Below are 26,862 nucleotides of genomic sequence, written 5' to 3' on the forward strand. Positions count from 1 at the left end.
ACGGACCCTCGCCGCAAGCCTCCCTAGGACCCTGGGAACAAACCGGGCTGGTGCGGCCGTGCTGGCGCAGTCAATGCTGGCAGCAGCTCTCTGGGGTGGGATGCTTCACTGGGCTTTTCCACACATGGTGCCACGCGGCTGGCACGCTGGCACTGAAAAATCGTTGCCTTTTCGTCAGGGGCTTTGTCAGCTCTGTCCCAGTCTCAGGGGTCCCTGGATGAAGCCCCCCGGCAGTTCTCCTCTTCCCTTGTTAAGGGCCAGTAAATGCTTTTGTGAAGGTGGTCCATAACGGTGCCCGGTCCCAGAAGGGTCCCAGCGGCTGATGCAGAGCCAGGGTGGCAGGACCCCCCAGGGTGGCAGGACCCCCCCAGGGATGCTCTGCTCACTGCCAGCCTCCCCAGCGAGCGAAGGCAGAGGACGGCTTCCCGCACCCAGCGTCGCCTTCGCCGCCAAATTTCTCAGCCCGTGCAAACCTCTGGCGGCTCTGCCCCGTCCGTCACCAGAGACGGAGAAAGCAACGTCCCCTCCACTCCCATCTGCCAGTGCACTAAGAAAATGAGAGCCGATTAAAGTCTGTCCCCTCCTGAGCCCCACTGGTCCCGGGCAAATTGCTGACACAACCTATTTAGTAACGTTGACAGACGGGTGGACTTTCCTCCCTCCGCAGACAGCCGGATTCAGATGGGTTTGGGGTCGCTCGGGTCTGCTGCTCTGAGCATTGGCTATAGTCAAAAAGAAGCGGTTTAATTGCGCAGAATGAGTGTGTTAATTGGATTTTTTTTTTTCCCATCACCTGTTAAAAGGTTGGCTCAGGCAGTGCCTTTCCTTGCAGACCTCCTCCTCCACTGCCCATCACGCGAAGATGCCGGGATGGGATTGGGAAGGAGCTCAGAGGAAAGCGCTCCTGTGTGCCCACACCACCCCATCAACCCGCAGCGGCCGGAAGGCCCCCGTAGCGCCAAAAACTCTCCTGTTTCTTGAGGCAGGCAAGCTGGAAAGCCCCATTTTCCTCCCGTTAACCTCCACCTGCGAGCACTTTCTAGAAGGCGGCCAAGAACAGTAAAACCGGGGAGATTTGCAAAATAAACAGCGATCAAACGCAAAGACCTCGGTTCCTGCTCCGGAGGGCGTTCTGCCAAGACACACAGATCGTATCAGGCTAATTTACAAAAGGAAAACCGCCCTAATTAGCGTTCAGGAAAGCACTTTAATGAGAAGCGCGTTAGTGTAAAAAGCGAGACCGCCAAGAGGTCAAGTCGTTCCTAAGTGCCAGAAAAACAGGAAACGGGGCAGAGCCGATCTCTGCCTGCCCAGGCCGCAGCACCATTTTCGCACTTTTTTAATAATATTTCAGGTTATTAGTAAGGAATTTATAAAACCCAGAGCCTAATGCCCAGCGACAGGGCAGAGACGCTGTACACAACGTGCTCTGAGCATCGTAAAGCCAGACGCGGCCAGCTCACCCTGCGGAGGGCTAGGCAGCCCTCGCAGACGTCTTCCCCTCCTTTTTGGGCCATAGCGTAGGTTTTATGGCCGGAGTTTCCCCTTGTGAAGGGCAGACCAGAAGCCCTGTCAATGCTACGAGTCCCGTCTCGCCGGCAGCTGTGGCGGCAGCTAGTAACCATGGCAGCGGAGAGATTTTCACATGATATTGGTATTTCTGCGGCACAAAAGAGCCTTTTATCTAGAATGAGTAACTAGTCTGGCTGGTCTTCATTCCTCCAGTTATTGCTAAGACAGAACGGCACGGCACGGCCCACGTGATGCTCACCCTGGGGTGAATTCGGACCATCCATGGGGAGACCGGGACATATGGGAGGTTCCAGAATGCAAAAGGATGCTCACACGGGCGCTGCGGCAGCGGTCCTGCTGTGTGGAGGCAGACCCGGCCCACCACTGCTGAACACTTAAAGCTGGAAAGGCAGCCGTGGCCGTCCGGGTGAGCGCGAGCTTGCAAAGCGAGCATCTGCAAAACGTGTGAAGCACATTGGGCCATGCCGTCCCCTGGATGTCACAGCCCAGAGCTGGGGGGGATGTCCCCCGGCCGTCCCATAGCATCCCCACAACCTGATTTATCTCACTTCTCCAGTTGTTTACACTTCCCCCTGAATTCCTTTCAATTTATCTAAGAAAACAGTTTTTGAACTTTAACTGTTTGGCTTCCAGCTCTTCTCATGCATCAAGTGACTTCTAAAAGCAGAAAAAAAGCATGAAATAATGTAGGTACCTAGGCTTTACTTCTTCAAATGACTCAAACTCAACTCACTGGATATTGCTCAGATCTCCCTAAGACGTTCATCCTAGGGCATGCGCCAAAGTTGGAAAGTTTCATCCCGGAATAAGAATGGGTAAAGGAGCAAAGAATGAGAAAAGGAAAAATGTCATCCAGCCCCAGCTAAGCCTAAGCTGCTGTTCATAAACGCTGGCGTGGGCACCCGTCAGCTTGTGTACCTCTGTGTGACCCCTTCCCAAATGGTGCTCTGCGTTTTATTTTCAAGGCGTTAACTCCAGTGGGACCATTACTGCACTTAAAAGGAGCTGTGTGCTCAGGGCAGAGAAAACCAGACGCGTATGAGCTCCGTTTTAGAGGAAGGTAAAAGGGATTCAGGGGGTTTTAATTGCAACCGTGACTCAAAGCAGATCTACACAACAGAAAAAATATATATAGGCAGAAAAAGTGGTTTACAGGCTGTTCCCAGAATTAGGAGCTTGTCCTGCGGGTTAAGGTCTCCAGGTTTCAAGGTTAAAGTGCTTAATTTTATTTCAAGCTTTCTAATTAAACACTATTTAACTGAGCTTTCCATTTATCCTGCCATTTCTTTCTAGGCCTGAATCTAATCCCCAAACCTGCTTATTTGTTTTTACTTTCGTTATAACCTTATCAGCGATTAACCTGCAATTGCACTTAATCTTTTTAAAAGATTGCTCCAACTATAAATACCGAGAAGCTACCTGCTCTGTTTCTATCCAGACGAAAACAACTTCCTCCACAGTCAGACGTCTACGGTGGGTTACGTTATTCCTTTTGTAAGTTGATTTTTTTTATCGGAGACATTTGTCTTCTCTGACTTCATACAGAACGTTAAATCAGTATCACTTCTCTGAAAGATGTGACAGCACAGGCCACAAGAAAGACGAATACACCTCCAGTACAAAAAGTACATGTGTGTGTGTATATATATATAAAAGCATCTATATATGTATAAAAGTGTATATATATATATATATATAAACAGTATATAAAGCCTCCAGTAAAGATGCTACTTGTGATACTGAGGCAAAACCTAACACGTTAATACAGATCCAACAACAGCAAGCTCCGCTTCTTTCTTCAGCAGTTATCTGTTCCACTTATTTCACTCAAAAGCAGCAACAGCTAAAATGTTGTTGCAAGATAACCTGGTTTCTATGGCTATGGACCTCCGAGAAATCCGTTAATCAGAAATATAAGTCAGGAGGAAGACTGCAATGCAGAATTTCCAGGGTGCTGGACTGGCAATAAGCAACTGCCCGGCAAGAGCCCCCAAATACTGCATTAATATTATTAGAGGATCTCATATCAGATCGATCCAATGCTTAAGGACATCAAAGCGGAATGAGCAAAAGCTAATAAGAAATGCAGTAAAGGTACATGGAGCGTTACCAAATCCATCAGGAACATTACAAGGGCAGTGGAAAGAACAGACCTGTGATAAGCGCGCGCTGCAAGGTATTTAATAGGAACGAATGCAAAGGAAGCCCACTGCAAATACAGCAAAACTGGTAAAAGAATAGAATTACAAAATTCAGCAGAAAGCCCATTTATGGCAACCCCCAAAACAAGAGGCACTAAACGAGCTGCCCATCTCCTGAGCCTACCTGTCATTTCTGAATAGTCCTGCACAGCAAATAGAGCTGAGCTCAACCCTCCAACCCAGCCGGTAAGCCCAACCCTACCTTGACCTATAATTATTACCTAGAGAATAATCTCTCTAAAGAACTAAAGCCGTAAACAGATTGCAGAGGAGGGTAATTTCAAATCTCCCCACGGTTCCAGAATTACCAGTTATGTATCCATCACCATCTAATGCTGCGTGTTGAAAACGAAGATCTTCGTGCAAGTATTTGCCATTTAAGAAAGCTTTTTCCCCTCCTTCTGGTGCTTAAAAAAAAGTTACAATTCTACTACTAGTATTAAGTGACCTCTGAGCCTCTAAAAAGTTTATTGGAAAATCTGTGAACCGCGTGTGGGGACTTTACTGGCTCCATTGGTGCATCAGTGAGCAAAAAGACAGAAAACAACTGGAATTTTGAAATAAATCCACAGCAAATGAATGGTAATCTACGTGGTGTTTATTGCAGATATAGTGATTTATGAAAGCCATTACAGCCCACTATTTATTTAAACGCTTTTTCTAAACCATATCAAATCGCAGCAGCAAATCAGAACCTCAGTTTGACTTTTGCACGTTTCCTGGTTCGATTACATAAATATTTATATAGTGAAAAAAAATACTTTGCGCTCCTCAGCGAAACCTTCTACCCAGCAGGAAACCACTTGCAAATGACTGAGGATGAGAAATATTTAGGGAGGTTTGGATGAGTCCAGGTTAAGGGCAGTGATGGCTTCAGACCCTCCCGTGGTATATTGGAGCTCATTAAATTTGTTTAAGAGAGCAAGCCATCGTTAATTAACGCTAACATATATTCTGGCTTTTTCCGCCACAGAAACCCATCTGTTTTGCAAGAGGGGGAAAAAACACAACAAAATAAGACGACCCTGCAGGAGGTGAAGATCAGCCCCAGGCTGCTGATGGGAAGAAGGATCACTCACACACGGGGGCAACGCCGGCGCTGACACCCTTCACGAACAGCCTGGCCGTCTCATGGCCAGACCTGTGAAACCTGCAGCGCTGCTCACAGTATTCGCCGAACACCTGAAAAGTCCCTCGGCCACGGCGCCGGGGCTGCTCCCTGCGGCAAAACCTGCCCCAGCTTTTCCTCCGGAGGATGGAAACCAGCTCCTCTCGATGGAGCCAGCTGTGCCGCGGAGACCTGGCCAGCCGAAACCTTGGGGAGGATCTGCATCGTCCCACCCGGCACCGTCTCGCCCACCGCTTCTCACCACCTCTCAGCTCACCAGCAGCTCACTCCGGTTGGCGCTGGGTTTGAGGAAGACGAGGAACTGGTGGTGCTGGAGGAAGATCGGACACCTCAAGCCATCAGCTGGGTGTGCTGGCTGCTAACCAGGCGTTCGCCTGCCCATCCAGCGCCCTGCCCCAGCACGGCTGGGAGAGCAACTTCACAAGTACCCCGTTGCAGCGATGAGCAAGACCAGAGTGGCTTCTCCATGGGAAACATGGCCAAGAGCCAACCAAGTGACCAAAAGAGGCTGGAAATCGGCTGCTGGAAATGTGGCATGTCACTGAGGTCCAGCAATGAGCGCAGGGGATCCCCTGCACGCTTGTGCATGCTTGTTTGTGCGCTGTGGGCTCTGGCCTGACTCTGAAACGCTGGCTGGGAGAGGAGAGCGCTTACTGCACTTCTCTTTCCCGGCCCAGCTGGAAACCAACACGGCTTCTCCCCTCCTGCAACTCAGTTTACCCCTCCGGGCAGCAGCAGGTTTGTGCCCCCATGGAAACCTAGAGTTGGAAGGGATCTCCAGGAACATCTCCTCATCCAGGATTGTGCTTCTCCATCCCTGAAAGATGCTCGTCAAATCTCTCCATAACAGCCACCAGCGATGGAGAGCCCACCACCTCCCCGGGGTGGACGGCTGGCAGGAACTCCTCTTCCCAGAGGCAAACCCAGGGTGGTCTTGGCACCACGCAGGGACCCTCAAGCATCTTGCAGTCTCTACACACTGGGACGGACCTTGGCCTTCTCGTGACAGTGTGATTTGGTCTGTGCTCGGCTTGTGAGCACAGTCCACATCCTTTTTGGATGAATCACTCTCCAGCTGCTGCTGACAACCTTGAGCCCAACAGAGAAACCTTGTTGGGTTTTTTTTTTTCCCCTCGTTTCTGGCCAAGCAGTGACTCAGCTGTCAGAGGTGAATAACTCTTCACACTTTATCTGAACACTCATTAACCATCCAGAGCCATAAAAAGCAATTTCTTCAGGGCTCCCTCTCCATAAGGCTGGATTTCGAAGCAAGAGGGCTGGCCTGAGATTTAGTGGGAATATTCATAAAGACACTCAATAAAAATAGATCTCCGGAGCACGGACACCTTGTATGGTTCTGGGTCATATGGCAGAGAGTTTTATCAACAGTGCGTGAAGGTCTAGGCAGAAAAGAAAGGCAGATCCTACCTGCGGCACTTAGCAAAGCCTACAGCCACTGCGTGGAAATTGTTAACGACAAAAAGCTTCTACCCCAGGCTTTTGCCTGACTCCTACTCCTGCCCCCGGACCTGCTTGTTTTTCATTTCTCTTCTTTTTCTTCTTCTTCTTTCTCCAAAATCTCAGCAGCAAGGATTTCTTCATCCTCTTGTGCCGTAGAAATCACACGAGTGGTGACTAAACTATCAGAAGATTTTGAGAATATTTCTTCTCCCGGGCGGGTGCGTGCTTTGTGGGAGGTGACAGGCGATCTCTGGTGCACTGGTGATTTCGGTGGGATCGGACTGAAACTGGAACCCTGCCATCCAAAAAAAAAAAAAAAGGCAAAAACAACCTTAGCAGACCCTTGTCCACTGCCCCCAACCACGGCGTCTGCGCCCTGCAAAGCCAGGCAGGCGTTTTGCAGAGTTTCACCGCACCGCACCTCATCATCGGGATGTCAGCTTGCTGCCAAAGCTGGTCCCTGTGAGAAGGGCAGCTGGATGATACTCTGCACGTCTTGAGAGAAGTGCGTAGAGATGAGTGCAACGAAGCTTTCTCACACCTCCTGCACTAGCTCTTGTTGTGCTCCTGAAGCATCTGGAGGGGTTTATCTTGGCAAAACCTTGGCAGAAGTGTTGTTGTGAGGGAGCAGCCCTGGACTGCCCTGCCCTTAAGCCTCCTTTAGAGAGGAGCCTCAGAAACCTCATCTACGGACGTGCCATGGAGAGGAACGTCCTTCTAACGGGGTCCTGCTAACCCCATTAGCGGGGTTAGCTCCTACTACGTGCACCCTCTGACAACGGGTCTTGTTGCCACTACCGTACGGAGCACACGGTGCCACTGTTCACTGCTGCCTTTAACTGGTTATTAATTAGTGTTAAGTCTCGTCGTGCTTCTGTGAAGGACTGCAGAAAGGCAGTTACGCTCAGCATCTCCCTGGGTATTTACCCGGCCTCAAGGCCACCGTGTGCTCCCTATCAGCTGCTCTTTCACCTCCCTTTACAAGTCCAGATGTGACAGTCTGCGTGATTCCATGCTGGCAAGAGTAACAACAAGGTCTGCATGGAGATAGGATCTTTTTTACGAGTTTAGCAGAGACACTTGGAAGGAAGAAAAAACCAAAAACAACCCAGAAAAGCAGGGCCATTTTCTTTTTCAGTTGCTCGTGACAAAAAAGCCAGGGTGATTTCACTGCAGCTCACACAGAGCTAGCAGGATGGTGTGCCTGCTGCCGGGGGCCTCTGCCCCAACCGCCCCGTGAAAGCGTTGCAAATATTGACTGGCCTGTGGATGCTGGATGCCAGCATCGCCCTCACATCACATCACCCTCCGTCCCGCCAGCACATCGATTAATTACGAGTGGCTCTGTCTCTGCGGCACGGAAGAGATGTTTGTCTGTGGCTACAACCCAGCTAGAAATTAGACTCAGGCTTAGCATAGCTGGGCAAAAAGTCAATGTATTTCTCTTTGTGTTGCAAAACAAACCCCTGTGGGACAATGACATTCTTCCAAGGCCGTGTGTAAGACGCTGGACCACCCCTTCCCGCCTGCCCACGCTACGTCAGACCCCGATAACCTGAGCTCACTCCTTTAAGGCACCTTAATGACACTCAGTCTGTGGAACCGGTGGGGGAGAGCAGCGACTTGGCACCTAACGAAGCAAAGCCACGTTGCCATCCTCCCCGCACTGACCTGCGTCGCCTGCATCGCCTTCAGCTCCTTCAGCCTCCACCGGAGCTGCGCCAGCGGCCCTTTGCCCCCCATCCTCCCCGTGGCGGCCAGCGCAGCCTGGAAGAGCTTCGGGGTGTCAGCTTTCGGGGGGATGATCAGGGGGTTTCCAGGCGCTCCTTTCTCATCTTTGGGTTTATTGTTGTTTTTCAGCATTTTCCTACAGCAAGGCAAAGGAGAGATGAATTCAGTCCGGAGACACGTTACATTAGCTGGATTTTATAACGCAGAAAAATCAGACTTTAAAAGGACGGGGATTTTTTACGCCTTAGGAAGGACAGAGTAACAAATCTAAGGAATGCTAAAAACTAAAGTGAATATTTTGATAGATTTTTAAACGAATGCACTTTGGCGGCATTTGCTCCCGAGTTGCACCCGCTTTTAGGGGTGAAGCTTTGCAGCAGGGCTGGGCTGGCTCTGGGCACCTCCAGCCTCCCCAGGCTGGCGGCGAGGGACGGGTGCCCTCTGCCGAAGCGCGGCAGCTCCAGCCCGGTTCTCCTCCGGGGATGTGTGCCTTACGCCTGGTGCCTGCAGCAGCAGCTTTCCCAGGGCTTCGCACAGAGAGGAATCTCCCCTGCGATCTTGAAACCCATCCTCTGCTTTTTTTTTTTTAAAACCCCACAGGCTAGAAAGCAGCAGCCCGACACGCACTTGGCCTTCTTACGCAGCAGCTTCTGAGACTCCGGATAATGCACCAAAATCTCGTTCAAGTCCTTCTTATCCAAAATGAAAAGGTTAGCGAAGCCGTGAGCTACGACGTTTGCTGTTCGGCGATTTCCCCCTCCTGCCGCCAGCAAGCTGAGAGAGACACGGCGAGACGTCAACGCTGTTATTCACAGGATCAGCATAACTTAATCTCCCTTTTCATGTCTCCATCTCTCTCTTTCAGAGGACTCATAGTTCAATTTTCACCCCCCATGAAATTTTCCAAGCCCAGTTTTTAAAGAATGATGGGAAACGTTGGCATGGAGCGCTATATAAAAAATGATTTGCCTGCTGGAAGGTTTAAAAATTGCATTTTACACCAGTTTAGCGTCTGCTGGGCTGTAGGGAGGCAAACTATCACTGTGTTACAAATTGGTACAGGACTTTACATGCCCATGAAATGGGCAGATTAATGGCTGGGGGGCTGTTTCAGTGAAACGTCTTTTGTTATTCATTTTCCCATCCCTCCATATACCTCTGCTTACCGTCACTAGCTCCCCAGGCAGAAAACAGCACGATGACAACAATAGTGGAAAAGTTCCAAGAAAAAAAAGCTGTAATTTGTGTAGCAGACGCTGCTCAGTGTTCGTGGCTCTCCATCACAAAGATTAATTAGGGTGTTGCTGATCTCCCCACTTCCCACCCTCCTCGCCCAGAGCCTGCGAGCTGTATTTCCCCAGTTCCCTGGCAATGCTTCACTCACCTTATTTCTCCAAACACGGATCCGGCTTTCAGAGTCACCAGCACGGTTTTGCCGTCGGGTCCCCCCAGCACCTGCACTTGTCCCGCCTGGATAATGTACATCTCGCGGCCGATTTCTCCCTGCAATGAAGATGGGTGCTGTGTGGGGTGCCCAGAAACAGGGAGACCTTATGGATGCCCTAACCTGCATCTCGCTGGAGACCCCCATGACCATACCGCCCTCTCCAAGCTCTCAAAACGCTTTGTCCTGACGGTGCTCGCTCCCGAGCATCCTCATCCAAGCATCCCAAAGTCTCCTCCAGCTCAGCAGCCTCTTCCCTGCTCTCCTGCTGTTCGTGGCTGCAGCAGAAGAGGTCAGTCTTTGCACAAAACCAGCTGCAACTGAGGATGTTTTTGCTCTGAACTCCCTCCCTGCGAAGCGGCTCAATGCCATGGTGATGGACCAGGCCTGGCTTTCCCTGCTCTGCGTCGCTCCCAGTGCCTTGCACAGCCTGGCCGTGACACCGGGGATGGGAGGGCACCCGAGCATCTCGTTACCTTCTTACACACGTAGTCATTAGGCAGGTAGACCACCGATCTGAGCCGCTTCAGCATGTCGAAGATCATCTGCCTGTCGCAGCCCTGAGCCGAAACAGAGCCAACAGCGCCGTTAGCCTGCGCCGGCGTGGCAGGCTCCGCCGGCCAGGACCCGCGCCGCAGAGGGTACCTGGAAGAGGGCCACTTTGCTCACGATGTTGTAGTTCACGTCGATGGCGATATCCAGCCTCATCTTGTCCGGCAGCTGCACCAGCAGCTCTGACTCATCTGTGAGACAAAGCAGAAAACCGGCTGTTTCCAGCACTTGATCCGAGAGCGTGTCCTTGGCGTGACAGTGGGAAAGCAACCCACGTTCTGGTGGCAGAGGGCAGGAGCCAGCTCACCCAGAAGCGTGTCCTCCAGCCTCTGCCCACCCAGCAACCTGCAGGTCTAAAGCCAACGGGTGATGGAGAGCCACCCTTCACGTTTTCTCTGCCCTGATGGCTCTCAGAGACAGACCGGTGAGCCCAAGCCAGCATCTTTCTTGGGCAGGAGAGCGGGTGCAGAGGTCCTGCCTGACGATTTGCTGGCAGGGTGAGCTAGTGGGTTTGCCGTTGGACATGCTCCGGCCAGCGATTGCCAGTCACTGCCCTCTTCCGAGGGACCGGCGGGTGGGATGCTGGACTCAGTGCGCTATGAGTGATGCCGGGCCACCAAGGTGCTGCGACCCGGTGGCAGCCGATATACTCTATAGGTGGGCAAACAAGCCCCTATAGCGAAGAGTAAAATAACCCACCCCAGCTCCGAAACTGTAGTGCTATTTGACAGTAACATTTCAGCTCTGCAAAATGACTGCAGTAAAACACATAGGGTGCAACTGTCGAGCCTCGGAGCGGTTGGATCTCACCTAGCATGCCTTGTGAATGCCACGTGTACTCGTACCACGTTTTCACCCGGTTCTGAACAGTTTTGGGGATTTTGTAGAAGTTCATGTATTTAATGGTACTGTCCATGCAGCTCCGATAGTAAGTTTGCCCTGCGGTAGCGGCGCCGACCACATCTCTCATCTGAATGGGAGGAAAACATGGAAGAGATGTTTTAATTGCTGTCACTTATCCATCATGCAGGTTAAACAGTCTAGAGCACGTATGCTGAGTCCTAACAGCATCTGCCAAATCCTTTTTCTCTTTCTCCGATGCTGAGCAGGTCCTCACACGGGGAAAAACAAACCTGGAGATGCAAACCTGTGGGCCAACCCCACCAAAACCTTCCCCCCCTGAGGCTGGGAACCCCCTGCAACTCCCGCTCACCTGCCCTATCATGACGGAGAAAGCAAAGACGCCTGTGAAGTAGTTCAGCAGCTGGAAGACGATCTCGAACAGTGTCTTGGGGTCCGGCAGGCCCCCGATGGTGATGAGGGTTTTGACTGCCCAGTAATAGCAGCGGATATAGCTGGGAGGAAAAGAGGAGGCAGCTTTGAAGGCGTTTCTGGCCCGAAGGCCTGTTTCACCCCTCAGTACCGAGCTCAAATCCTCTGGCCGCAGCAAGCCAGAGCCTGCTGAGAGTACTTATGGGTGACGAAGGGAAAATTCAGAGGCTGCAGACTCCCCACCACACCTGCAGGTGCTTCTGGAGATGCTACAGGAGCAGGGGGACACAGGGAGCCTCCAGAAACCTCCGCACGGGAGGCTCAGCTGCTCTGGCTACTGCCATTTTCTGCTTCTTACAGCTCCACTACCATAAACCAGCAATGTATTTTCAGCAACATTTACACTTTTATAAATAGTCTGGGGAAAAAAAGGGTTTGCTGGCAAATTGTTCGCATAGGACTCAGGAGATGTCAAGTGAATTCTTGATTCACTGGTCTTGGGCACTCTCTCGGACGTTAGAATTACACCTAAAGATAGATACAGATATGTATATCACACAAAATAACTATATAGCAGCAACATTAACATGGGAAGCTGAGTGCTCAAAGGGAAGGCAACACCCTCACTAAGGCTGCATGGGTGACAGTCACTTGTCCCCACCTACACCCACACCTCCCCGTAAGTCTTTAATGCACTTGCCCGCGCCTTTTTGCAGGAAACTCTCATTTACTGCACAGTGTTAAATTACACAGTTAAACGTTACTTGGTATTTTATTTTGCCCGTGTTGTACAACACGCAGGCGTGGGCATTCGCTACGAGGCAGCGTTCAGCCCGTGAGCTGAGTACTCTCCCTGTGGCATCCATCACTGACAACGCAACGGACATTTAACACGTGTACCTTGGAAATGCCACGGCGAGGGGACGGGGTGGCCGCTGTCCCTGTCTCGCACCCTGGGAACGAGGGCACTGGGCTGGTTCGAGGGGCCTGACACATGGCACCTAGGACACACTGCCATCCTGCTCGGCCAGGGAGCATTCCCTTGCTTCCCAGCACCAGGTTCCCAGTTTTTCAGCCTCTTCAACCTGCTGTTGCCTTCTGTCTCAGCCCAGCTGCAGCCTCTTTGTCTTGCAGCACCGTATACTACCACACATCCCATCCCTCCTGTCCCTGCCATTCTCCCTGGCTCCGCATCTTCTCCTGGCACCCCCAACCCTTTGCTTCAGGGGTTTTTATGAACCCAGCTGCATCCTAATACCTCCCTTTTTGCTCCCGCTCATCACAGCAAGCTGTGCTACATGAAGACCCAAGCCCTGGCTTGTACCTGTTTCCTTCCCCATCGTAGACCCAGGTGGTGGAGCCCAGTCCTTCGTAGGCTGATGCCCAGTAATAGAGGCAGGAGTTCACATGCAAGCTGTACAGTAAATAGGCAGTGGTCCGAATCACTCTGCAAAAAAAAAGGAGAGAGCAAGAGGGGAGATGATATGGTGTCTGCTGGGAGAAACACATCAGATCCCCCCCGGCATCACAAGGGGCTTCGAAGCGATGAGCCGAGTGCTGACCGTGCAGGTCCTGCCAATGCAGGAACCACAGAGCACCCAAACGTGCGGCCCCGCTGCTCCCTCCCACAGCCCTGCAGCTCCAGAAGTGCCAGAAAAAGCAGCTTATCCGCTGATGGCTCCCCTTTACCGCTGGCACCCCCGTCCCCGCTGGGTCTGGGAGAGGTGATCCTACCCACACAGGCTCCAGGACCCCCGCGTCCCACCTGCGTCAGCCAACACCCGTGTCAGCCGGTCCAGGGACAGCGGAAAAATAAATCAGAAACCCAAAACGGGTGCACACCAAAGTGAACCTTCTTCCCCAGCAGCAAACAGCAGCTCCGTGCTCTCTCCCTCCCTCCTTCCCTTCCCCTCACCTGTAGATGTACGCCTTGCTCAGGATAGCCTCCAGGCGGTTGTTGAACTCGAAGAAGGCCATGTACTGGGAGGAGAAGGAAAGCAGCGTGCTCCAGCTTCCCGCGGCCCCCGCCAGGAGAGTTACGTCCCCATAAAACCCCACTCCCCCTCCGTTTTCCTCCTGCAGCCCCTCTCCAGCATGAACTGCCACGGACAGACTTGGCTCCAACTATAAGTGCCCTTCTATTCAAATGTGAGGGTGTTTTAGGATTGAAATGAAATGTCTGACCAGCAGTCCTGCAAAGCCTTCAGGACAGGACTTCCCATCCATTTTACAATCCTCTTGTCATCATCGATGAGTCTAGCAAGCTATAGCTTACCCAAAGCAGCGCGGGACTCCTTCACATCCACTGCAACTGGTGTTCTGCCTGATTTCATAAGCTCTGACTCACCTTCAGACAGCGAGGAAAGCGCAGGAGCGGGTTGACACCGACTTTGAAGTAGAAGAAATCCAGGGGCAGGAGGCACACCACATCCATCTGAAATCCACACAAAGAGAGAAACCTCTGTGGGGACCTGCAGGCGTGGTGGGGTGGAGCTGCAAGCCACAGTTCAGATGAAAGATTCAGAATAATAAATAAAATTACGTCGAACCTTAAAGCGTTGGGATCGCAGGTAGTTCTCTTTCATGGCCTTTTGATCGGTCTGGTTGGGATAGGAGGGGGAGAGAGAGAGGAAGATTGATCATTGCTTGCTGAAAGGAAAGTCACGGCCAACATGGTCCTGCCTGGCTTTCCTCTTCTGCACCACAACGGAGAAGATGCTCCCTTCGTGCCCGGGAAGGGGAGCAAAGCAAGAGGAGCAGAAGACGACCTGGCGGGATGCCACCTTCCCATCCTATCTTGGGACATCCTGTGCTCGTTTCGCATCCCAGAGAAAGCGCATCGCAGTGCCAGCACCACAAAAGTCAGAGTTTATAGGAGAAACCTCCCTGTCTGAGCATTTGCATGGGCAACGGGAAGGCTGTACCCTCAAGGTTTTATTATTCACAGCTTATTTAATTGGATATGGAGACAAAATCAAGGGCTTTCGCTTATCTCAGGCGCGTGATCTATGCAGTCAGATTGCAATCGCTTTTGTCATATCACTAATGCATTCTGTCTAGCTCTGCTCCTGAAAATTAAACCCAGAGTTTATTATGCTGTCTGCTCACGGTTAGCAGCATACGGCTGCGCCGGAGCTGGGTGGCGTGCACCTCACTGCACCGCTGGCAGGACCGCCCCGTGGAGTAGCCCCCTCCGAGCATCCCTACCGAGCAATGGGGCCGCCATGGACCACACACTTTCTAGATGGGCTGGTATTGACTTCAGGGGAAAAATACGTATGTTTGGCAGACAAAAAGACTGCCGGCTTATCCGCTACATGGCGGGAGAGATGCTTGCAGTCCTCCAAGAGTGGACACAGCCCTGATGGCCGCAGCTGTGGTGGGAGAGCTCGGAGAGCTCGATTCAGAGATCGGTGACCAGCACCATCCATGCTGCTCGGGGTGATGGGGATGGGAGATTCCCGCAGCCGGTCCCCAGCGGTGGGATGCAGTGCGCTGCCACTCACTATTATGTCTCCCCCCCGGACGAACTGCAGCCGGGTCTGAAAGATGAGGATGTCCAGCAGATAGACGAGGTCGCAGAGGTAGTCCACGAGCAGCCAGCAGTGGATGTTTGCCGGCGTCTGGTAGGGGAAAGCCCAGCGGACGGGGATCAACCAGCAGTTCCAGTTCCAGGCCATGACAACGAAGAACAGCCACAGCACGTACATCAGATCTGTGCACGGGGAACCGCACCACCATTAGCTGGGCACACGTCCCTTGTCCACGTGAATCCGCCACGCAAAGGGGTTTTCATCCCCTGCCCTGCCCTGAGTGCAAGGAGGAAACCTGCAGGAGGTCTCTCATCGACAGCGTTTAATTGCAAGGGAGCTGGGCTCCGGATGCAAAGTGAATACCACCGGTTGCAGAGCACATTGCTTTTTATCAAAAAGCCTCTTCTAACTTTGCTGGTTATGCTAGGTTTGCTTTTGCTTTGCTCCCACAATACGGACTTTCTTGCTTTGCTTTTTTACCCCTTGAGGCTGTGCCGGGCCAACGGCTGGCTGCCCGAGCCCAGGGGCTTCGAAACGGCTGTGAGACAGCAAAGGCTAAGGAAGGAGCTGGGTTCCTGTGGGGTGTCCACCGGACAGTGGATTTTTCTTTTGTGATTTTTATTTTTATATTTGGGGTGTCCACACCACAGGGACAGCGTTTGCCCACTAAAAAGCCTGAAAAGCAGAAGGCAGCTGCCCCTTCCCTGCCTGGTCATGCTCCTGACACCCACAGCTATCGGGAAGTATTTAGGAAAGCCTGTGCCTTGCAGGGGAATTTAAAACTCTGGTTTTTAGTAGAAAGGTGTAAGCTAAGTTGCTCCTTCCTTACTTGTCCTCCCTTCTCTCCAAGGTCTCATCTTTTACACCTCCTCCCCTCCTGACCCCCTCTCCCCCGGCCCCCCAGCTTGCCCCCAGCCCGGGCGCATGGCCGTGCTCCATCACTCACTGGTAAGTGGGTCGATGCTGGTGGGGAACTGGTAGTTTTTCAGGCGGTCCAGCCAGGGCCGGTACTTGAACGTGCAGCACAGCATCTCGCAGTAGTGCTCGTCCCCCGCCGGTTTGTCCCCCTCTGGCTCCCCTCCTGGGGGAGGCACCGGTGCTGCTGCAGGCGCCCGCTTGGTGGGGGCTGGAAGAGGCCCCACAGTTATTTTAAAGGGCAGAAAATCCTCTTACAGCAATTTGTTTTAAGGTCTTTAAACTGCTAATAAAGCTGCTCTCCCCCTGAAAACACAACGTGTGCGGGGACTGTCCTGGTTTCGGCTAGGACAGAGTTAATTTTCTTCCTAGTAGCTGGTATAGTGCTGTGTTTTGGATTTAGTAGGAAAATAATGTTGATAACACTGATGTTTTTAGTTGTTGCTAAGTAGTGTTTGTCCTAAGTCAAGGATTTTTCAGCTTCTCATGCCCAGCCAGCAAGAAGGCTGGAGGGGCACAAGAAGCTGGGAGGGGACACCGCCAGGACAGCTGACCCAAACTGGCCAAAGGGATATTCCATACCATATGACATCATGCCCAGTATATAAACTGGGGGAGCTGGCTGGGAGGGGGAATCGCGGCTCGGGAACTAACTGGGCATCGGTCAATGAGTGGTGAGCAATTGCATTGTGCACCACTTGCTTTGTATGGTTTAATTCTTTTAGTATTACTATTGTCATATTATTGTTATCATTATCATTGTTTTTCATTCCTTTCTGTCCTATTAAACTGTCTTTATCTCAACTCACGAGGTTTTTTTTCCTGATTCTCTCCCCCATCCCAGGGGTGGGGGGGCAGTGAGCGAGCGGCTGCGTGGTGCTTAGCTGCCGGCTGGGGTTAAACCACGACAGGGACCCACCAGTTAAAAGCTCCCAGCCCCACTTGAACTCACATGCCGCAGGGCTCTCGTCGTCCGAGCTGACATCGGGGTCGGTCAGCTTCTCCTTCACCTTCTCGGTCCTCTCTTTGAAGAGCTTCACCAGCTCCTGGAGCCGGTTGTTGATGACAGCGCTGCTCAGGCTCGTGGCTGAACCGATGCGCTCGGGCAGGCTGCGAGGAGACCGGCAGGCATTTCATGCAGACAGAAAAGCCCAAGGGCAGGTTCATGACCCGTTTTTTAACCTACAGGATCCTGAATTAGGATTTACCCATATTTGTTTGGCTATTGTGTAATCAGAAGCACACAAGTTAAGGTGGTTTCAGTAAAATACCATCAAGCAGCACCAGCCTGAGCCTCATCCTTGCCCTGGGGCGAGATGCCCTCAGAGGGACTTGGGAAGCACCAAGATCCCAGACTGGATTGCATGTGCTTGGGAGAAGAAGATTTTGGAACAACTATGGGGTGAAAATGTGCACAAAGTCCCTGAATTTACAAACTACATATTGTCTCTTTTCAGCCTCTTTATTAAAACTAGGTTGGATTCAGACCAGGATGCTTTACCTAGCATGACTGAGAAGCATCACTAGGAGGGAGGACAGAAACGAGCTCGTTTGCTGTAGCTCCGGGCTGGTTCGTTGTGATAAATGGCACAACAATTTCTGCCCAGGAAGAAGGCAAAACCCTGCACCGTGTGGAGGTGCAGACCCTCCCCAAGACTTTGCTTCCCAGGGAAAGCAGCTCCCTCCAAGGCTGTCCTCCGGGGCTGCAGGGAAGCCAGGACCTGGGGTGCATGATGCACAGCTTGTGCTCACTTCCTACATGGAAGAAAAAGGTAATTTCTCCACAATCAGCAAAAACAAGGTGTCCCCATCATGCTATGGCGTTTGTAGATCAAAGGTGCATCTTCTCTGTGGTTAAACTTAGTCTTAAGGAGAGTATTTCTACCTGGATACAGGAAAAACGAGAGCAGTTTCTGCTCCAGGGAGCATTGTGATCATTATTTTTGGAGAGGGGGTGCATTACTTGTTACACAGCGCTAGACGCGCTGCGGGCACGGCTCCCTCTCCCTTTGGTATCCCAGCACTTCAAGGATCTTTGCTATTTCCACCCGAGCCCCAGGATCCGAACGCCTGGGAGCTCGGCTGATCCAGAGCCCCTCGGTCCCACCACGCACCCTTCCCTCTGCTCCTCGTCCCAGCCCAGCAGCGCTCGTGTGGGCAACTGGCTCGCCAGTCCCTCGTCCAGACCGTTCTCCGGGGCTGGCAGCTTCCTCCTGCGGACACAAGCACAGTGACCGAGGCTCAGCTTGTCCTGCTCGGCTTGTCCCCCATCTTCAGCCAGCTCCTCTCCCTCCTCCTCCTCTTCCTCTTCCCAGGTCTCATCTGTTTCCACTTCTCCTACCAGGGTCACTTTTCCTCTAATTTTTGGCGTTGCCTGAAGTAAATGGGAGCAAACCACCCTGTTCCTTTGCTGCTAAAGCCCTGTTTCTTCCTGGGCACATGGAGCCCATGGCTGCACGGGCATGCAGCCACCCGGCCCATTTGGCAACCCATTTTGGGCACCTGGCAAGAGGGACGGAGGGTGGGCACTGCTCTGTGCTCGTCCCCAGTGCCGCACCATCACGCCGCTGCACTTCAAGAGGCAGGCAAGGAAAATGCAATACTGGTAAGGCGGAGCAAGAAAGTGAAATCTGGAAAAAAGGGAAGGTACTGAGGACACCGCCTGGCTCTGAGCTGGCTCCATAGCACCTTAAACCCCCAAGACAAAGAGTGAATTGCAGAGCAGCAGGTACATAACACGGACCCTCTAATGGCTGCTGATATCTGCAAAGCCAAGTGCAAAGTGCAACAGCCGAGGGCGGCTCCAGCTTCAAGAGGAGCCCTATAAACGCTGTCCTGGCGATGCTGAGCCAGTGGCAGCCGATGTCTTCCTAGAAGATGTTTCCTAAAGCAGCTGGTGGCTCCCTTTGGCACAGACGGGTTTCTGGGACAACTTCCTTACATGTGGCAGAAGGAGAGCTGAATATGAAGACAACAATCACGGCAAAAATCTGGACTGGCTTGCAAACCTGCAGTCAAGTCCAGAGTTGTAACTGTGACAAAGAAATTGTCTTCTGCCACCACAGCTGCTGCTCTAAATTAACCAGGATCTCACTGACCCTGGTGCAAAATGGCTCGGTGCTACGTGTGGAGCAGGAGCAAGCAGGACGCTGAGGGATGTCATCCTAGCATCGCAGGTCTCCTGAAGAAAGCCAAACGTGATGAACCCACCCATCTCCAGCCTTGCTGGCTCTCAGGCGTGCCCTGCTGGGAAGGGGAGCAGATAAACAAGACCAACGAAACCTTCATTCCCCAAGTGCGCAGCACAGGGGCGGAGGAAAACCACCAACCCCTCTGTTGAAGTACCCTCAGATGTGGATGCAGAGGTTCCCAAAACCACACCAGTTTGGAGAAAGAGTCCTGCCAAGGTCCGTGATGTTGTTAGGGCAACATCCATCGCCTCTCACCGGTCTCCAGCTGCCCTTCCCCTGCCTCCGTCCCCTCGGGGCACCGCGCTGCCCCATCGCCCATCCTCATCCATGAGCAAGCCCCAGATGCCTACATCGACAGCCCGATGGCCTCTTGCTCTGCAAGGGGGACCCTGCAGAGAGGGTATCGCCGTCCCCCCTCTTTGCCTGTGGCATGGCTCCCCACGGGCCACAGAGCTTGCGTGGTCACCCTCCGAGTACATGCAAAGCTTTGTGTGTCAGCATCTATCTGGGAAAAAAATGCCTCTTTTTGCTTCAGATTAATGAATGCCCTCAGAAAGATGTGAAAGGAGATACAAGTCCCCAAGAAGGCTGTAAATTCAGAGGCGCAGGAAACATCCCTTGATATTCTGCGGTGCCTGTAGTTCGCCTGCGTTCCCAGCAGATGCAGACGTGGGGAGGAGCAGGAGCTACCTGAAAAGCGACGCAAACTTCCGCAGATTTTGGAAACTGGGGGAAGAAGGGCTCAAAGGGAACCTAGGATGTTACGTTAAGTCCCATGGAGAAGCTCATGTATGTGCAACCCTAAGTCCAAAATCCTGGCAGGTCTAGCAGTTTCTCAGTCATCCGTGTTAAAAAAGGAACCTTTGTGATAATCCCCTGGAAAACGTTCGGTCCTTTGATACAGACCAGCTGCAGGGGACTTTTTTTGGGACAGGACCTCCGGGCTGCTGCTCAGAAGGGCACTAAAAATCAGATTTTTTTTCCACTGATGAATGAAGACTTCAAACTGCATCTCCTACGATACGAAGTGACAAGAGAGACATAGCTAGTGAAGAGGAGGAGTGCGTGTAGACCAAGTAAAAGCTAAAGGTGAAAGAGTAAACAAATAATTAAATAATTAACTTAATAATGAATTAATAGTATGTACATTGAGGAGCGGAAATGCGCAGCACAGGTACAAAGGGCTGCACAAAGACCCTTGCACAAATATGCAGGAAGCCAAGTATGAAAGAATTAAATTGCCACCTCAAGAGACCAGGTAGAGAGTGTAATTGCCTAAATAAAGCTATAGGGTGAGCGACATGAGGCCGGCAGCTGCAGCCTGGGCTTGGCCATCGGTGTGGACCGTGGATCGCTGCTCTGATGCTGCCCAGAAGCGAAGGCTCCAGCTGTGCTCAGGTAGCTCTGCGGCACCGGCCACCACGCAACCATCCACTGAACAGCCAGCCGGGATGGAAGACCCCGTCGCAGCCTAAGCATTGCTCCATTTTCAATGCCCTTAGGAAGCTGTGGCCATAAGCACCGGGCCGTGCTGTGCTTGCCCAGAGCAATGCTGGATGCACCGGGTCCCTCATAGGGGCCCTGCCCATATGGAATCGTCTGGTATATCCTGGTATTCATCACCTGCAAGAGCCTGTTTCCAGGCACCAGTTAGATGTGTGGCTCGTTTGCGGTCTTTCGTGACTCTGTCTAAACAACATTAACCCTGTGGGAAAAAACTCAAGACTGTGGCCAGTAGAAGTGACAGGATAAATGGATGCTTGCTCAATGCAGAGTTGATGTCCTCTTCCTCTGAAAACACCAGCCCAAGCCGAGCATTTTCCTTCTGGTTCAGAATGATGAAATTTTATTTCTTTATGTAGCAAAACAAAAGTTGCTTGCTTTTAAAAATCTCCAGCTCTACCAAGGGACCTCCAGTGTTGTCTTGAGAGACACTACCTGGAGACACGGCAGAAAGGTTCATATGCTCATACTGCGTATACAACCTGCTTGTAACTGGAAATATACAACCTGCTTTAAGAAATTGGTAGAAAATAGCATGAGAAAACTGAGGTGCTGCAAAAAAATAGCTCTACTGGGGAACCACAGGATCACAGAATGGTTTGGGTTGGAAGGGAACTCTGAAGATCATCTAGGCCAGCCCCCCTGCCATAGGCAGGGACACCTTCCACTAGACCAGGTTGCTCAAAGTCCCATCCAACCTGGCCTTCAACACTTCTAAAGATGGGGCAACCACAACTTCTCTGGGCAACCTCTTCCAGTGTCTCCCCACCCTCATCGTACAACATTTCTTCCTTATCTCCAATCTAAATCTACCCTCGTTGAGTTTAAAACCGTTGCCCCTTGTCCTGTCATTACAGGTCTTGGTAAAAAGTCTTTCTCCGCCGTTCTTATAAGCCCTGCCCTTACATATTGAAAGGCCACAATAAGATCTTGATAAAAGACTTGATAAAAAATGATGGTGGGGACAGAATTGTACATAGATAAGTGTATCTAAATAAACTAAGGTTGTGCCTTTGGGTTGCTGGATCCTGAGCTCCCAAGATGTCCAAGATGTGCTGGGATGCATGACGTGGGTGTTAATCTGAATTGTTGTCCATTTTCTACGTCGGTTGAAGGCATAAGAGAAAGCCCAGCACCTCGACCCTGGTTCAAAGATGGATGAACATCTGCAGCAAAGTCACAAATCCCAGGGAGAGGGGAGTTACACAGCCTCATCTGCTGCGCAAGGAGAGAAGGAGAAACCTAAGCTTTAAATGTTCTCGTGATGGGAAATCATCTCAAGGAATAAGGTCAGGAGCAGTTTTGGGAAGTATTTGATTTACAAGAGCAGAGAGAGCTTGAATCAGGTGCCCAAGCAGAGGCACCCCGTGCCTTTTGGGGCACCACAGATGCTGCTGAAAAGGGAGGTGCAGAAAAGCCTCCGCACCCTGCCAGGGAGAGCCGGGATGGGCGCACCGCACGGGGCACAGCGAGAGCTCCCGCACACGCCGGTGGGACTGGAAAACATGGACTTTTCTGTCTCAGAAAAATAGTATGTCCCTTTCATTAACCCGAGAGAGAAAAACGCATCCTGAGCAGCAACTGCCAAAGGTGTTTCCCCAGGCTGATCCCGCGCGGCTGAGGATGAGCCTCGACCGCTCTCCAGCAACGAGCTTGTTGTCACAGGAAAATTTTCGTTGCTGGGCTAATAGAAAAAAAAGGCAGTGAGATTCAGCAGGCTTTAAATAACTGGCCTCTTCAGGCTGTCAGTATTTGCACTGCAGGTATTTCACATGACTCCTTGGGCTCTGCTTTCCCAGTTTAAAAAGCTGTTCAACAGACTGGATTATGGACATTTTTACTGTTTTATTTTCAATTCCTCCAGGAGCTTGTTTACTAAAAGATCCAAACTATTGAGGATGAATATAACACCCGGTTTTCAGCACAGAAAAAACCACCTTGGTTTTTATTTTTAATCCTCCGCAAGAATGAGCCTCAAAAAAACCCCCAACAACAACCAAAAAACCATCGGCTTCCTCCAGCCTCAATTTTAAAGCTCAGTTTTCATCCTCCCCATCTCTGAGCATCCTTGATCCGAAGGCGCAAAGCCAGGGGGAAGACACTGCAAACCCTTCCAGCAAAAATGCAAGAATAAAATTGTTGGGTTTTATGATGAAAGCCTGTATCCAGTGCACAGACCCCCCCGCGCTCTGAATTTGGGAGCACAGACACGTGGGACAACAGCCAAATGGGATCTGACCACGGCCTGGGGATCGAGCCCATCTCCAGGAGGACACACAGACAGGGCTGTCCCCGGCCCCCAAAAGCTTTAAACAAAATTGAACCATTTAATTAAAAAATGCAAGCGAGAGGCAAGGCTTTTGCCATCTCCCCTGCCTTGCACGGGGGTGACGCCCGCCACACAGACGTCACCCCGGCTCACTGTCCGAACCTGCCAGAAACGGGTTGCTCCATATGGTTGTATAAATTTCCCTGTACCGGCACCATCGGGGCGGGTGAGACCACTGGGAGCCGGGGACCGCACCTGGGCAGAGCCATACCTGGGGGATGCCGGCGCCGCGCTGGGCACCACCAGCATGTTGGGAGCACCGGCGGTGGGCACCGGTAAGTGGGTACCGTCGTTCTCCACAGCATCGCCTCCGCTGTCCGCATCCTTGATGTCCACGGTGGGGTAATTGCCTGGCCCGCGGAGAAGGACAACAATTGCAGGTGAGAGGGGCGCAGGGCCCAGCCTGCAGCCAGGATGAACCCCCAAACCCCATCGCCTCTGCAGAGCTGCCCCCAAACCCCGCAGCGTGCTGGAAGGACTCTCCTTTTCCCTCCATTCCCTTCTCGCCCGGCACTCCTTTCTCCTAACGATTTGGAGCATTCCTTTCTCTTTTTTGCCCAGTTTTTAACACTATAAGAAGTGCCACCTGCTTCCCTTCTGCTTTCCCAGCGTGCAGTGATTGCAACTACTCTGTGCAAGCGTTGGGTCCCCGTGGTTCGGAAAATGACGGAGACGAGGATTACCAGCTGCAGGTCTTACGCAGGAACCCAGGATTTCCAGCTGCAAACCTGCCTCCCAGGGTCTAGAAAATCTCCTGGGACTTCTGGACATAAACATACGGATCGTGCAAGCTCCAAATTACACGAGTGTTTGCTTTTCATGCAGAATAAGGCACTATTTAAATAAGCACTTACGGCCTCTCTCTTTTGCAGAGGTAATAACTGCTTCCTGCCACAAGCAAGGTGAGAAGCAGGAAGGTTGGATGTCTATAGTGGGTAAAGAGAGATGGCAACGGCCCAGGGGAGAAGTGGCACTGGGGGTTATCTTGGCTAGACCCTGCAGCCAGCCGGGCTGTGAAGTGTCATCCCTTTTCTTAGCTATATAACAAAATGCAATGAGTTCCTGCAGGATTTCTTCTAAGGGAGGGGCGTTTCACACGTCCGAAAGACCCCATGCGTCCCCTCCTGTCCCACGCCGATGTGGGGCCAGTGGATCAGAGTGTGGCTCGATCAAATCACCAAGAAAAGGCCTGTTTGGGTTGCAAAGTTCAAATCCCGTTGCGTGTAAGGAAAAGCAGCAGAATTTGGCTCGCTGGTTAAAAACAAAGCAAAGCAAAGCTATAGAACCATAATTTGTACTTCTGGGTTAAAAGGCAGAAAACCGCGAACAGCAAACCTCCATCTTACTGGCCTCTTAGTATGAGTGGGTTGCACAAATGCTAAGGAGAAAACTGCGTGTGCAGCGGATATTTAACCCTCTGCCTGCAGATCCTTCGGGAGAGCTTTTGGCCAAGCAGGTCAAAACATAGCATATAATTTACGGATACTGGCAAACGCTCTCTAGGGGTTAGCTGGAAAGGCACATAGTGATGAGGCGAGAGCAGAAAAACCATGAATTTTGTTCTCCAGCCTCTGCGCTGCAACATGAAGCGTGTTTTTATTTATTTTTTCCCAAAAAAGCAACAAAACCAACTACTCCAGGAATAACCCCTTGCCCCCGTCAAGCTACGCAAGCCCATCGTCAAAGCCGACACCTCTAATACCTAGGGGGGATTGCTCCTCATTGCAAAAATTAGGGTTGACAACTCCAGCCTTTGGCTTGCTGGCGACAAGGACGGGGATGCGGGAGGCAGCGGTGGCTCGGTAGCTGGGGACATTGGGGAGCTGCTCTAGCGTGCCGCGGCCGGGGGGGAGGCGTCCCCGCCGCCGAGCGGCTTGTCATGCACCAGCCGATCTAGCTCGACGTCTCGGGAACGCTTGGACATGCTGCTAGGCGCCTAGGTGCTTCAAGCAAAGGACAAGGCATCTGAAGCTGCAATAAAACACAGAGTGGTTTGAGACGGGACGGTTATGTCAGCGCAGAGAAATGCAGGGCTGCTGGGGTTTTTGTTGCTGCCCGCCACTCGCGGGTGTTGGTGGCCCAGGGTAAGCATCCCACCACGCGCTTTTCTAGCATCACTGCAAGATTGGGGGTTCTCTGCAAGGGCTGCATAAGCAGAGAAATCTCCAGCCTGTACCAGGGCTCAGGTCAAGCCATCCCTTGTGCAACTCCCCGACGTCAGTGGAGTTATGCCAGGACCTGCCTTTGCTCACTCGGGCTGCGATGGGAGCTCACCACCTAATTTTCTTTACCAACCCATTACCTCCTAAAAGGTTACATTAAAATGTGCTTTATGCCACCGGTTATTTCCCAAATTGAGCAAAATGGTAGAGAAAATCCTTTTTACCCTCCCTTACGTTCTTCAGCTGAAAGAGAAACTCTTATTTCACATCAGATTGCTTAATCAACAAAACTAAGTACTGCGTAAGCACCAGCCTGTCAGAGCTGGCTCCAGCCGATGACAATATTGCCATCGTGCGGTGCCCATGGGATGCTTTAAGCCAGCGAAAAGCCCCGGCTGCCCACGCAGGCCCACGCTGCAGAGAACTCAGCTGCCCGCTCCCAGGCAGCGAGCGGCGGGGAGGGAGAAGCTGCATTTTCCCCTCGCCGGGCATCGCATCGCCTGCTTCGGTTCCTCCTAATTTGACATTATGCTGCTATATATTATACCTTCAGCATCGGTTTCAGCAGCTTCAGCTGTCTCCTCTTCCACCTTCCAAATGAAAAAAAGCCATTTTAAGGAGAAAAAGACCTGCTCCGTCAGTAAAAGCACAGACTTTGCAGCTTGAATGGGTGCCCCATATCCCCCCACCATTCGCCAGCCTCTCAGCTTGTTGTTCAGTGCCAACATTTTAGGGTGGAAGCACCCCTCCCTTGGTGCACAGCTACTGCTGCTGTCTCAGGTTCAGAGATGGGGACATTTCCAATGCCTATCCCGGTCCCTGCTCTTCACTAGGGCACTGCGTCCCCACGGACAAGCTCTGAGCCCCCGGCACGCGCTGGGCAGCAAGAGCTCATTGCAGACCTGAGCCCAAGCAAGGAGCGATGCCGTACCTGTAGAAAAGCACCTTCGAGATCACTTATCTCAGCTTCTTCCAGCTGCTCAAACCTGAGGGCCTCCTCTGCAAAGTAGACTTCATCCACACCCTCATCAGCGGTGAGACAAGGTGACCGGAGCAGGGGTCTGGACGGTAAAAATCAAGCAGAGACAAGCGCCCGAGCTCGCTTTCACCCTTTCGGAGGTTGGGCATGTTGCGGATGGGGGGCATCATGTCAACGGGGGGGCATCACGTCAACGGGGGCATCACATCAACAGGGGGGCATCACCTCAACGGGGATGATGCGTGGCTCTCCCAGTTTCGGGGAGCACTGCTCCTCCAGCTGCGCCGCAAGCCTCATTTGCAGGTGAACAAAACCACAGAAATCTTAGTTTAATACAGTAGTGGTACAAAAAAAAATTTGCTGCTTGGGTTAGAAGGGACTTGGAAAAAATACTATGTGGGAAACCAGGTGAGAGGTGCGTAAATAATGCGGGGCATTGCATATGCATGAGCAAAAATTGCATATGCAGAAAGATACAGGCAGTACGCTTCTCCTGCTGTGCATAATTTCTCATCTAATTAAAATTTGCCAAATAAAAAGCTGAGAGCCTAATTTCCAGGCAGGGCTGCCCCGCAAGCACCATCCGAATCCCATGATTGCCTGTGCAAGACACCACCAGGACACATAATTCTCGTCTTCCTTCAGCAGCAAGCACAGACCTCAGCTCCACTGTTCTGACAAAGGGGGCCCACAAGATCGATTTTATTGGTTTAATATAACTTTATAACTGAAAAAAAAAAGCCTCATCATGTTGTTCTGTGCACTTATCTCCTGATTTGCTCTTTCCTGGCGAGAAACGCAAAGCAGGGATTAGGGATAATGAAAAAAATTTTAAGACAGCTAAATGCATGAAAATTGAAAAATCATCTTTCTGCATCCTTGGCAGGTCCTAAGTCAGAAGAAGTATGTAACACGCAGTGGCTGCTT

The 26,862-nt window shown here is 51.7% G+C and overlaps 1 protein-coding gene across 1 annotated transcript in view; it reads right to left on the minus strand.

Moving 5' to 3' along the window:
• Positions 1-5,998: 5,998 nt before the first annotated feature.
• The window catches only part of CNGB1 (cyclic nucleotide gated channel subunit beta 1), a 30,249-nt gene continuing 9,385 nt past the window's right edge, over positions 5,999-26,862 (minus strand). The window contains exons 15-34 of the mRNA XM_050904316.1: positions 25,888-26,017; positions 25,086-25,099; positions 24,497-24,555; positions 23,006-23,144; positions 17,886-18,128; positions 16,724-16,881; positions 15,803-15,982; positions 14,830-15,038; positions 13,873-13,923; positions 13,671-13,757; positions 13,239-13,303; positions 12,648-12,770; positions 11,265-11,406; positions 10,862-11,021; positions 10,145-10,242; positions 9,976-10,059; positions 9,440-9,558; positions 8,683-8,829; positions 7,996-8,191; positions 5,999-6,619 (exon numbers count right to left, since the gene is read on the minus strand). Of these exons, the coding sequence (XP_050760273.1) occupies positions 6,404-6,619; positions 7,996-8,191; positions 8,683-8,829; positions 9,440-9,558; positions 9,976-10,059; positions 10,145-10,242; positions 10,862-11,021; positions 11,265-11,406; positions 12,648-12,770; positions 13,239-13,303; positions 13,671-13,757; positions 13,873-13,923; positions 14,830-15,038; positions 15,803-15,982; positions 16,724-16,881; positions 17,886-18,128; positions 23,006-23,144; positions 24,497-24,555; positions 25,086-25,099; positions 25,888-26,017 (2,620 nt within the window). The 3' untranslated portion in view covers positions 5,999-6,403. The remainder of the gene's footprint in view (positions 6,620-7,995; positions 8,192-8,682; positions 8,830-9,439; positions 9,559-9,975; positions 10,060-10,144; positions 10,243-10,861; positions 11,022-11,264; positions 11,407-12,647; positions 12,771-13,238; positions 13,304-13,670; positions 13,758-13,872; positions 13,924-14,829; positions 15,039-15,802; positions 15,983-16,723; positions 16,882-17,885; positions 18,129-23,005; positions 23,145-24,496; positions 24,556-25,085; positions 25,100-25,887; positions 26,018-26,862) is intronic.

The sequence above is a fragment of the Gymnogyps californianus genome, chromosome 12, assembly GCF_018139145.2.
Source record: "Gymnogyps californianus isolate 813 chromosome 12, ASM1813914v2, whole genome shotgun sequence".
Classification (NCBI taxonomy): Eukaryota; Metazoa; Chordata; class Aves; order Accipitriformes; family Cathartidae; genus Gymnogyps; species Gymnogyps californianus.